Raw genomic sequence first — 13,284 nt, 5'->3', positions numbered from 1 at the left:
CACTGACAGCCGTGACAACTCTTGAAGAATATATAACTTTTAAAAGCCTTATGAGCTTAGTTCAACTGTTTTACCTCAACAGAACCCCAAATACACTTTGTTTGAAACAATATAAATCTAAACAAACACTGTATAGCTTCAAAATTTAGTTAAAACTATCATTTTGATCTCTTGGATGGTCATTACTTGAATCAATAGCTCTCTGACAGTGGTTACTTTTCTTGAACCCCATCCGTCAGCTATTTACCAAAATAGTGGTTGACTGTCCACTATGGTGTTGTTTGAACTTCAGATTCCCCCTTTAAAAAAGTAAGTCTATAAACAAATGAATGCATGAAAGACTGAATAGATGAATGCATGGATGACTGAATATATAAATGAATGAATAGAAACAATATGATAATAGATGCATGTATTTTTCATTTAAATGTATTATAAATATATCAATCAGTCAGTCAGTAAATATATCAGCCATCAATCTATTAGCCAGTCTCAGGAACATGTCACATTTCTCCAATGATGATTCTGTGGTTGTCCAACAGACCGCTTCTTCCTCACGGCTTGACTCTGCAGTCGAGGGATTTTTAAAACTGCACAATTTTGTAGCGAACCTCCACTCCCACGATCTTCCAAGCGCCTGCGCTGTGTTCCTGGAGTTTATACAAGCCATGCATTTTTTTACTCAACTCAACCACAGCAGGTGCTGCACCAGCGCATCCGACGAAACTAAAACGGCGCTTGGAAGTTCCAAGTTTCATATGTGAGTTGTGGCATTGAAATTCATCCGATTTGTGGTGATCTAGAACTTTTCCTCAGATTAATTTAGCCTCTTTTCCAGTGTATTTGATATTGGACCCACCTTATGTTTCAAGACGGTGTTCAGCTTGTTGAAATATGTTTTCATAGACGCGTTGCCTGAAGTAACCAACTCTCCATCTCCAAAGGATGCCCCAACTCCACATCTGACCTGGAGACAAAATAAAATGGTGGTGAGTTAATTAATTCTGTCTTAAGACAGATTCTGAAAATAAATCGTTTATATTAAATCACAAATTAAAGACCAATGCCAATTATTGTCTGCCCCCCAAATATAGCTTAGGCTACACCATGAGGGATCATACTTACGCATCCCTCTTATTTCTTATTTAACTGGTAATCTGTTTTTGAATAGGCTCAGTGTTTCCTTGTTCCAGGTGACAGAAGTCAGGCTGTTAAATAATTGGTCCATATATCCCAAAGCCTCTAAAGCAACCACGGAGACGTCCTCGCCCTGGATAAAAGAAAACAAGGTTTTAGGCGTTAGGGTGTCTCACAAAATACATGGGTAAAAATCCAATTTACCACTTTGAAATTGCAAGAAATCATATACTATAGTTTAGGCTATCAAAATCTTGATATATGATACTGAAGTGTATCCTACCTGTGTGTTCTTGTAAACATGCTCTGGAATCATGGGCTCGACTTTTCTTTTCGACACAGAGCTGGAAATTGTGCTATAATAAATACATTAAAATGTAGGCCTAATAATGAGATATATTGAGCATCAAATTGTGCACACCAAGTGGCAGACTGGTGCATAAACTGCGTCCACCTGCACGGATCGGATGCTGCTGTGTCTAGGCAGAACATAGTCAGACAGATGTGCAACCATTTCAATACAGCCATGTTTCTTTTGATAGAACTTGAGTCCAACAGACTTTAGAAATGATTAACAACCTATCATCTTGATTCGATATGATACCTACATTGCTGAAGTATACACCCAAGTATCGCTACATGAAGGTATACAAAAATAATTTGTGGTGAAGAAGGTAGCATGGTTCAGGCTTTCGCTTCCCTTTATAAGCACCAATTTTCAGTGGGTGATTCTTAATTATTCTATTGTGAAATTAATCAGAAAAATATAATGCAAGTTAACAATTTTCATACATGTGTATGCAAATAATTGCATTGGAGCAATTTATTTATTGATAACATTAAGCAGTTATTCAGCAGGCAATATTGAATATGAAAAACGAATAACTCTATAATACAATGGTGCAGGGCTCTGTCTTATTAAATCAGGGCCATGATCAATATAAATATGCTGAAATTGTGGACATTGCACACCACACTTTTCAGATTCTGTGTAGGGTTAGCAAGAACCATTGTTTCAATAGGCGATTCACAGAGACCACATTTTGCTCACACATTTAGTCCGTTGACTCTCTTTTAATCAGACAGTGCAATCTGAAGCATATGGCTGTTCAGTGTTTATATTGCACATCCTTGAAATAAAAATAGATGTTATTAATAGAGAGACTGATAGTGTTGAATGAAGGCTAAAGTTCGACCATTTTACACCACTGCTTGTGAATTCAAAGTGCACCTGTTCAGTCTATTCGGCTAATATTGTTCCGATTTACGTTATTGATTGTGGAATCCAATTTCACTGAGGGGGTTGGAACCATTGTTATGTGAATTATTTAACAAACTATTTCAGTGTCTCTGTGCGTCTCCCAAAAGGTTGTAAGTCTTTTGGGATTTAAATAACGGACAGAGTCCCGATCTGCATAGTCAGAGATCTTTATTCATTGAGAATTCTGCCATCACAATTTCAGAGTCCATCTTTTATACTCATACGTCATACAAAAAATCATATTTTTCCACTATACACATCTTGTACGCACACACACAGCTCGGCTCAGCTCATGTTTTCCTCTGCTCTCCTGACCATCAGGGCACATACTGTTCTTATCTTTTCCCACTCCTTGCTCGGCCAGGTGCAGATATCGCATCCTCCCTAAATTGGGAGGCCCCTTTATCTTGGTTTAGACAGTTCTCCATTGTTGTCTGGTCTAAGTCTTACTCACATTGCTAAATAGTAGCTCAATGGTAGCTTACTAGTCCTACACTCACACATTTCTAACACATTATACACAATTTCAGGGTGTAATAATTAGTCATTAATAATTAATCTATCACCATATAATTAGGAATTCGAATAATTTAATAGGATCTCTATGGTAGGAACATAATTCGTATAGGAGCTCAAAGTACAACGTTCAAAAAAGGCCCACCCTGTCCAGTACTAAAACACACTTTATTGAAAAAAGGCTTTTGAATATAACTACATTTTGAGAAGATACATTTTACTTGTTTTTATGGCTTTCCTTTCTGTATTAGTAGGCTATGGAATTAATTGTACTGCCATCCGTGCATATGTCCCGAGCATGTTTAATCCAAAATATGAATGTTCACACACCGACAGACTTGGCTACAGAATGAGCACTCGGATTAACAATATTTAAAAGTATAAAAATGTTTATTAACTTAACATTTGATGACGATTAACATATAGGCACGATTTTCAAAGAGATAAATAAATAAATTCATAAATAGGCCTACATAAATAAATATCCTTGATAAATAAATAAATACATGTACAATATTGCAGTTTGACATTTCACATTACACGATTGTAGAATAGTAGGCTTTTCAAATCAAGCACAATTGTAAAACCCAATTGTAATATGTTCTGTAAGTTCAAATTTATGTTCTGTTGGACCACAGAAGGCTATCAGAGTTGTGTTTCAGAATGAACTGTAGGGTGTACAGGAGTTCTTTTCGAACCACTTCCCAGGCGCAGTAACTGAAATTCTGTGAAAATAAAAATAAACTGTTAGGGCAATGTAGGGTAATATTGTCCAATATAGAGATATTATCAAAACAATGTGTATTTTTGTTTTTACCCTATAGCCTACCTTTTCTTTTAGGACTGCTGCAATCTTCCCAAAGTATGTCTTCAGTCCCTCTGCCCTGATGGGATAATCACTTGTATCCACACTGCCCATCATCTGCCAGAAAGAAAGAGGTAGGCGATGAATAATAATTAAAATACCACAATTAAACAGTTAAGCTATCTGTGTTGGTATAGCAACTCACACATTTGCTCTCTTCAATCTGGCGGTATATAATATTCTGAAAATTCTCCAACTTCTGTTGGTCCCACTTAGTTGGCAGGTCGTCAGCTCCAAATAATGAGTCGATGTTCTTCAATGTATCATAAATAGCCTTAGCACCACTGCTGCTCAACTGAAACGGACAACAACAATAATTTCAAATAACATGAATGGCAGTTGTAAGTTTTCTACTTTCTAATCCTAACGGTTGCAAAAACTCTTTCATGTTGTAAAGAACACTTGGATATGCGCGCTTGCCCTTACCTGTGGCGTGCCGGAGGTTGCAAATGCGGCGGCTGGGAATGTCATGAAGACATTCTCCTGCAGGCACTCCAGATGAAAATAACCCCCCTGAAAGAAAGAGAAAACACAGTATTCACTTTGAGCTATTCAGTTAAACATAGTTGGATAATACATCTCAAGTCAAAAGTAATTTAAAAAATGTACCATGTCTCTCAGTAGGTTGTGGGTTGTTCGCACCAGCTCTCCTTGTAGGTGGCAAGGCATGGGCATGGAGCAAACTTGTGCGAGGCAGAGGAAGGCGCTCATCCAAGTAATAGCCTGAAGTGCCATTCTTAGGGTAGTTAGATGACCTGCAACAGATGATCATTGTTAGTTGAATATAATCCTGAATATGATTCATTCATTGAAGCCTGAAGCAATGATCAAATGATAGCATGTTGTTGACTCACCTGTTGCCAGTATATTGCAAATTTACTCCAGTCAGAATGTGGTTTGTGTTCTGATCCCATATCTGCGGATTAACTTAAATAGTGAGGATTGAACGGATGTACAAAAAGTGAAAGGGAGTCTCACTAAATTAAGAGTTAAAATGAATGAATTTGGGAAAGTTTTGCCTGGTGAACCGCAAGACCGGATTTCCCTTTTCGTGTGCTCTACTTCCCTCTCGTCATGTTTTGAGTGATCGTTCATGGGAGGCACATTGTCCTCATTAGGTTTAAAAAATGGAACTCATAGCTGGCATTGTGAAGACTCAAACGTAGCTAAGAAAGACAGGGAGAAGGAGAGGGAGAGAATATCGACCCTTTAACACCAATATTAAACTAATGGCGCTTACTACAATGTTTGTTTTTTAATCACAAAACTGCTATTTGCTTGTTTGTCTCTCTCTCTCTCTCTGTGTGTGTGTGTGTGTGTGTGTTTGCGTGCGTGCGTGTGTTTGTTTGTTTGCGTGCGTGCGTGCGTGTGTATGTGTCTGTATTAGAGAGGGAGTGAGAGATGAGGATTTAATGTGATCTCTTTCTGTTTGTATCTTCTGTCTTTAATCCCATTCATGTCTATACATTTGAATTAAACTGTTGATAATAACAATGATTAAATAGAAATTAACCGGCATTTTATGAAGTCTATCTGAATAATCAGGATACAATTAACATTTGACTATTTATTCCTTACGAGAGACTAGCAGGCCCATTTCTATAAATAAACCTATTTGCCAATGTGTTGTGATAACATTATCGTAGGTTTATTAGAAAATGACCTAAATCCTAATTCTTATAGAACTATATTTCATCGTCTTGAATATATTAAGTTAAAGGGGCAATTTCTGCGATTGCTACATTCAATTTTTGACTTTTAAATTAATGATACACAGGCTACCTATTGACTCTTGAAGAATATATAACTTTTAAATGTCTCATGAGCTTAGTTCAACTGTCTTACTTCAACAGAACCCAAAATATACTTTGTTTGAAACAATATAAATCAAAACAAACACAGTATAGCTTCAACATTTAGTTAAAACTATAATTTTGATCTCTTGGATGGTCATTACTTGAATCAATAGCTCTCTGACAGTGGTTACTTTTCTTGAACCCCTTCCGTCAGCTATTTACCAAAATAGTGGTTGAGTGTCCACTATGATGTTGTTTGAACTTCAAATTGCCACTTTAAAAAAGTAAGTCTAAAAACAAATGAATGCATGAAAGACTGAATGGATGAATGCATGGATGACTGAATATATAAATGAATTAATAAAAACAATATGATAATAGATGCATGTATTTTTCATTAATAAATAAATCAGTCAGTCAGTAACTATATCAGCCATCAATCTATTAGCCAGTCTCAGGAACATGTCACATGTCTCCAATGATGATTATGTGGTTGTCCAACAGACCGCTTCTTCCTCACGGCTTGACTCTGCAGTCGAGGGACTTTTTTAAAACTGCACAATTTTGTAGCGAACCTCCGCAGGTGCTGCACAAGCGCATCCGACGAAACTAAAACGGCGCTTGGAAGTTCCAAGTTTCATATGTGATTTGTGGTGATTAACTTTTCCTCGGATTAATTTAGCCTATTTTCCAGTGCATTTGATATTGGACCCACCTTCTGTTTCAAGACGGTGTTCAGCTTGTCTAAATATGTTTTCATAGACGCGTTGGCTGAAGTAACCAACCCTCCATCTCCAGAGGATACCTCAACACCACATCTGACCTGGAGACAAAATAAAATGGTGCTGAGTTAATTAATTATGTCTTAAGACAGGTTCTGAAAATATATAGTTTATATTAAACCACAAATTAAAGACCTATGCCAATTATTGTCTGCCCCCTAAATATAGCTTAGGCTACACCATGAGGGATCATACTAACGCATCCCTCTAATTTCTTAACTTCACTGGTAATCTGTTTTTGAACAGGTTCAGTGTTTCCTTGTTCCAGGTGACAGAAGTCGGGCTGTTAAATAATTGGTCCATATATCCCAAAGCCTCTAAAGCAACCACAGAGACGTCCTCGCCCTGGATAAAAGAAAACAAGGTTTTAGTCATTAGGGTGTCTCATAAATTACATGGTTAAACTTCCAATTTACCACTTTGAAATTGCAAGAAATCATATACTATAGTTTAGGCTATCAAAATCTTGATATATGATACTGAAGTGTATCCTACCTGTGTGTTCTTGTAAACATGCTCTGGAATCATGCGCTCGACTTTTCTTTTAGACACAGAGCTGGAAATTGTCCACCCTGAAATAAAGTCATATCAATATAAATAAGTGAACTGTATTGGGATAGTAACCTTAAATGAAACATTGTGGTACAGAGAGTGATAGCATTGGTTAGATAAAATGTGCTATAATAAATACATTAAAATGTAGGCCTTATAATGAGATATATTGAGCATCAAATAGCGGACTGGTGCATGAACTGCGTCCACCTGCACGGATCGGATGCTGCTGTGTCTAGGCAGAACAGCCAGGCAGATACTCATCTATTTCAATACAGCTTTTGATAGAATTTAAGTGTAACAGACTTTCGAAACGATTAACAACCGATTATCTTAATCTTGATTCGATATGATAGCCAATTGCTGAAGTTGCCCATCTTATATAATAAACCCAAATATCGCTATACGTGAAAGTATAAAACACTCCTTTGGGGTGAAGAAGGCTGCATCGTTCAGGTTTTCGTTTCCCTTCATAAGCCCCACTTTTCAGTGGTTGATTCTTAATTATGCTATTGTGAAATTAATCCGATTTTTTGGGGGGTCCAGCAAGTTAACCGTTTTCATACATGTCTATGCAGAGAATTGCATTGGAGCAATGCATTTCATGAGAACAGAAAGCAGTTATTCAGCAGGCAATATTGAATACGAAAAACTAAAAAAAACGGTAGCCTATTTCTACAATGTTGCAGGGCTCTCTCTTAGCAAATGAGGGCCATGTTCAATATTGTGGACATTGCACACCACATTTTTCAAATTCTGTGTATGGTTAACCAGAATAATTTTGCTCACACATTGTCTGTTCTGACTCTCTTTTAATCAGGTAGTTAAATCTGAAGCAAGGATGTACAGTGTTAATATTGCACATTTATGAAATGAAAACACATTTTATTAATAGAGTGACTGGTAGTGTTGAATGAAAGCTAAAGCCGTACCGCCTCTATAATCGAGAGTAGAGCGCAGTGGTATTGACTTTGCTGCCAGAATGCAGGGGAATTACTTTTCCTTTTCTCCCATGCGGTTCATTCTTATTAAATTGATTCGGTAAATTCCAAGGGATCTATTTACAGTTTGTTAATTTCTGTTTAATAAAAGAGTATATGCCCTAAATTTGCCTTTATTAGGCGCTTACCAAGACGACGACAATGATGAAGAGGATGTGTGAGTTTGGCCTAATGTGAATGATGATGATTATTATTTTTGAACACCTTGATTTAAGTAGGAAAGTCCCATTGAGATATAGAATCATAGAATGACGATGGTGATGATGGTTATGGTGATGATGAAGACGTTAATTGGAGATGTAGGTTTCTGATTATGCAGTTTTTATATTAAGCATTTATATTATGTCACTTTGTAGCAATGAACTGATCATGGTATTGATTGAGCAACATTGTATGCCTATCAACAAATGAATGATTATTTTCAAGCGTGAGATGAATTTCACTTTATTTGTGCAGTCAATGAATTACAAACGGGTTAAGTGGGTCAACATGTTTATTTTGGTAGCCTACAGTCAGTCGTGTTATTAAATAAACATATTACATCTGCTCATTTGTGGTGCATAGACTCGAGGAGAATCTGTAGGTCCTTCAATATCCTCACGATTTCATTTCGAACAACCTCCCAAGTACAATAACTGTTGTTCTAAATGTTGTCCTGAAGCGGCACAGGTCCTAATCCAGGCACTTGTCATCTCCCGTCTGGATTACTGCAACTCGCTGTTGGCTGGGCTCCCTGCCTGTGCCATTAAACCCCTACAACTCATCCAGAATGCCGCAGCCCGTCTGGTGTTCAACCTTCCCAAGTTCTCTCACGTCACCCCGCTCCTCCGCACACTCCACTGGCTTCCAGTTGAAGCTCGCATCTGTTACAAGACCATGGTGCTTGCCTATGGAGCTGTGAGGGGAACGGCACCTCCGTACCTTCAGGCTCTGATCAGTCCCTACACCCAAACGAGGGCATTGCGTTCATCCACCTCTGGCCTGCTGGCTCCCCTTCCTCTGCGGAAGCATAGTTCCCGCTCAGCCCAGTCAAAACGGTTCGCTGCTCTGGCACCCCAATGGTGGAAGAAGCTCCCTCACGACGCCAGGACAGCGGAGTCACTCACCACCTTCCGGAGACATTTGAAACCCCACCTCTTTAAGGAATACCTGGGATAGGATAAAGTAATCCTTCTACCCCCCCCCCCCCCCCATTTACAACTGCGACCTGGCCAAGATAAAGCAAAGCAGTGCGATAAAAACAACAACACAGAGTTACATATGGGGTAAAACAAAACAAAGTCAAAAATACAACAGAAATACATATAATATACAGTGTGCAAATTTAGCAAGTTATGGAGGTAAGGCAATAAAATAGGCTATAGTGCAAAATAATTACAATTAGTATTAACACTGGAATGATAGATGTGCAAGAGATGATGTGCAAATAGAGATACTGGGGTACAAATGAGCAAAATAAATAACAATATAGGGATGAGGTAGTTGGGCGGGCTAATTTCAGATGGGCTGTGTACAGGTGCAGTGATCGGTAAGGTGCTCTGACAACTGATGCTTAAAGTTAGTGAGGGAGATAAGTGTCTCCAGCTTCAGAGATTTTTGCAATTTGTTCCAGTCATTGGCAGCAGAGAACTGGAAGGAATTGCGGCCAAAGGAGGTGTTGGCTTTGGGGATGACCAGTGAGATATACCCGCTGGAGCGCAGACTACGGGTGGGTGTTGCTATGGTGACCAATGAGCTAAGATAAGGCGGGGATTTGCCTAGCAGTGATTTATAGATGGCCTGGAGCCAGTGGGTTTGGCGACGAATATGTAGTGAGGACCAGCCAACAAGAGCGTACAGGTCACAGTGGTGGGTATTATATGGGGCTTTGGAGACAAAACGGATGGCACTGTGATAGACTACATCCAATTTGCTGAGTAGAGTGTTGGAGGCTATTTTGTAAATGACATCGCCGAAGTCAAGGATCGGTAGGATAGTCAGTTTTACGAGGGCATGTTTGGCAGCATGAGTGAAGGAGGCTTTGTTGCGAAATAGGAAACCGATTCTAGATTTAACTTTGGATTGGAGATTCTTAATGTGAGTCTGGAAGGAGAGTTTACAGTCTAACCAGACACCTAGATATTTGTAGTTGTCCACATACTCTAGGTCAGACCCGTCGAGAGTAGTGATTCTAGTCGGGTGGGCGGGTGCAAGCAGCGTTCGGTTGAAGAGCATGCATTTAGTTTTACTAGTGTTTAAGAGCAGTTGGAGGCTACTGAAGGAGTGTTGTATGGAATTGAAGCTCGTTTGGAGGTTTGTTAACACAGTGTCCAATGAAGGGCCAGATGTATACAAAATGGTGTCGTCTGCGTAGAGGTGGATCTGAGAGTCACCAGCAGCAAGAGCGACGTCATTGATATACACAGAGAAAAGAGTCGGCCCAAGAATTGAACCCTGTGGCACCCCCATAGAGACTGCCATAGGTCCAGACAACAGGCCCTCCGATTTGACACATTGAACTCTATCTGAGAAGTAGTTGGTGAACCAGGCGAGGCAGTCATTTGAGAAACCAAGGCTATTTAGTCTGCCAATAAGAATGCGGTGGTTGACAGAGTCGAAAGCCTTGGCCAGGTCAATGAAAACGGCTGCACAGTACTGTCTATTATCGATCGCGGTTATAATATCGTTTAGGACCTTGAGCGTGGCTGAAGTGCAAACATGACCAGCTCGGAAACCGGATTGCATAGCGGAGAAGGTACGGTGGGATTCGAAATGGTCGGTGATCTGTTTGTTGACTTGGCTTTCAAAAACGTTTGAAAGGCAGGGCAGGATGGATATGGGTCTGTAACAGTTTGGATCTAGAGTGTCACCCCCTTTGAAGAGGGGGATGACCGCGGCAGCTTTCCAATCTCTGGGGATCTCAGACGTTACGAAAGAGAGGTTGAACAGGCTAGTAATAGGGGTTGCGACAATTTCGGCGGCTAGTTTTAGAAAGAAAGGGTCCAGATTGTCTAGCCCAGATGATTTGTAGGGGTCCAGATTTTGCAGCTCTTTTAGAACATCAACTGTCTGGATTTGTGTGAAGGAGAAGCGGTGGGGGCATGGGCAAGTTGCAGCGGAGGGTGCAGAGCTGGTGGCCGGGATAGTGGTAGCCAGGTGGAAAGCATGGCCAGCCGTAGCAAAATGCTTGTTGAAATTCTCGATTATTGTAGATTTATCGGTGGTGATAGTGTTTCCTAGCCTCAGTGCAGTGGGCAGCTGGGAGGAAGTGCTCTTATTTTCCATGGACTTTACAGTGTCCCAAAACTTTTTGGAGTTAGTGCTACAGGATGCAAATTTCTGTTTGAAAAAGTTAGCCTTTGCTTTCCTAACTGCTTGTGTATATTGGTTCCTAACTTCCCTGAAAAGTTGCATATCGCGGGGGCTATTTGATGCTAATGCAGTACGCCACAGGATGTTTTTGTGCTGGCAGTCAAGTCTGAGGAGAACCAGGGGCTATATCTGTTCTTAGTTCTGTATTTTTTGAATGGGGCATGTCTATTTAAGATTGAGAGGAAATTACTTTTAAAGAACAACCAGGCATCCTCTACTGACGGAATGAGATCTATATCCATCCAGGATACCTGGGCCAGGTCAATTAGGAAGGCCTGCTCGCTGAAGTGTTTTTGGGAGCGTTTGACAGTGATGAGGGGTGGTCGTTTGACCGCGGACCCGTTACGGACGCAGGCAATAAGGCAGTGATCGCTGAGATCCTGGTTGAAGACAGCGGAGGTGTATTTAGAGGGTAAGTTAGTCAGGATGATATCTATGAGGGTACCCATGTTTACGGATTTAGGGTTGTACCTGGTAGGTTCGTTGATAATTTGTGTGAGATTGAGGGCATCTAGTTTAGATTGTAGGATGGCCGGGGTGTTAAGCATATCCCAATTTAGGTCACCAAGCAGTACGAACTCTGAGGATAGATGGGGGGCAATCAATTCACATATGGTGTCCAGGGCACAGCTGGGGGCTGAGGGGGGTCTGTAGCAAGCGGCAACAGTGAGAGATTTATTTCTGGAAAGGTGGATTTTTAGAAGTAGAAGCTCAAACTGTTTGGGCACAGACCTGGATAGTATGATAGAGCTCTGCAGGCTATCTCTACAGTAGATTGCAACTCCACCCCCTTTGGCAGTTCTATCTAGACGGAAAATGTTATAGTTGGGGATGGAAATTTCAGAATTTTTGGTGGCCTTCCTAAGCCAGGATTCAGACACTGCTAGAACATCAGGGTTGGCGGAGTGTGCTAACGCAGTGAATAACTCAAACTTAGGAAGGAGGCTTCTGATATTTATGTGCAGAAAACCAAGACATTTACGGTTACAGAAGTCAACAAATGATAGCTCCTGGGGAGTAGGAGTGATACTGGGGGCTGCAGGGCCTGGGTTAGCCTCTACATCACCAGAGGAACAGAGGAGGACTAGAATAAGGATACGACTAAAGGCTTTAAGAACTGGTCTTCTAGTGCGTTGGGTACATAGAATAAAGGGGGCAGTTCTCCGGGCGTTGTAGAAAAGATTCAGGGCATTATGTACAGAAAAGGATATGGAAGGATATGAGTACAGTTCAGGTAACCCTAAGCGTTGGGTAACAATGAAAGAGATAGCGTCATTGGAGGCATCGATTGAGCCGGTCTCGGCGTGTATGGGGGGAGGAACAAAGGAACTATATGAGGCAGTTTGAGAGGGACTAGGGGTTCTACAGTGAAATTGTATAATAAGAACTAACCCAAACAGCAATAGGCAAGGCATAATTGACATGGGAGAGAGGCATAAAGCAGGTGTTATTAGAGAGAGCTAAGACACAACTGGAAATAGCGATAACGTTTGGGCTAAGACTAAACAGAATAAACAGGACAGGGTACCGTGTAAAGGAACAGTCCAGCAGGCATCAGCTGTGCAGCTGAGTGATCATAAGGTCCAGTGAACAGCAATATGTGAGTCCGAGAGCAGTTCTAATTGGTGCTTCAGCACAGCTAGCAGGGAGCACAGTTGTAGTTTGCGTGTGCTAGCGGGCCGGGGCTGGCAGATGGATCTTCGTGGTCGTCGCAACGGGAAGCCTGTTGAAACCACATCAGACTATTTCATCGGCAAACCAGTCGTGTTGGATCGGCGGGGCTCAGTGTCAACACTAGGAGGTCCCGTCTATAGGGTGAATGCACCAATTTGTAAGTCGCTCTGGATAAGAGCGTCTGCTAAATGACGTAAATATAAATGTTCTAAAACGACAAAAACCCCACAGTAAATTGAAATGAGTAAATAGAAAAATTTAAAGTGATTCAAATAAAAATCATTCAATATAAGCTACTGTGTTATTTTTACCCTTTACTTTAAAAGTTGCTTCATTTTGCTGAAGTAGC

The 13,284-nt window shown here is 40.4% G+C and overlaps 1 protein-coding gene across 1 annotated transcript; it reads right to left on the bottom strand.

Annotated features, from left to right (window-relative positions):
• Positions 1–3,531: 3,531 nt before the first annotated feature.
• LOC311101186 (interferon alpha-4-like) lies at positions 3,532–4,514 on the bottom strand (the record flags this gene model as incomplete). Its single annotated transcript, XM_084142286.1, has 5 exons — positions 3,532–3,639; positions 3,744–3,836; positions 3,925–4,074; positions 4,206–4,292; positions 4,389–4,514. The coding sequence occupies 5 exons, from the start codon at positions 4,512–4,514 to the stop codon at positions 3,532–3,534; spliced, it is 564 nt and encodes a 187-aa protein (XP_083998412.1).
• Positions 4,515–13,284: the final 8,770 nt, after the last annotated feature.

This window comes from Coregonus lavaretus, assembly GCF_964263955.1.
Source record: "Coregonus lavaretus genome assembly, chromosome: 2".
Taxonomy (NCBI): Eukaryota; Metazoa; Chordata; class Actinopteri; order Salmoniformes; family Salmonidae; genus Coregonus; species Coregonus lavaretus.
The sequence above is the reverse complement of the archived record's forward strand: the minus strand, read 5'-3'. Positions and strand labels throughout refer to the sequence as shown.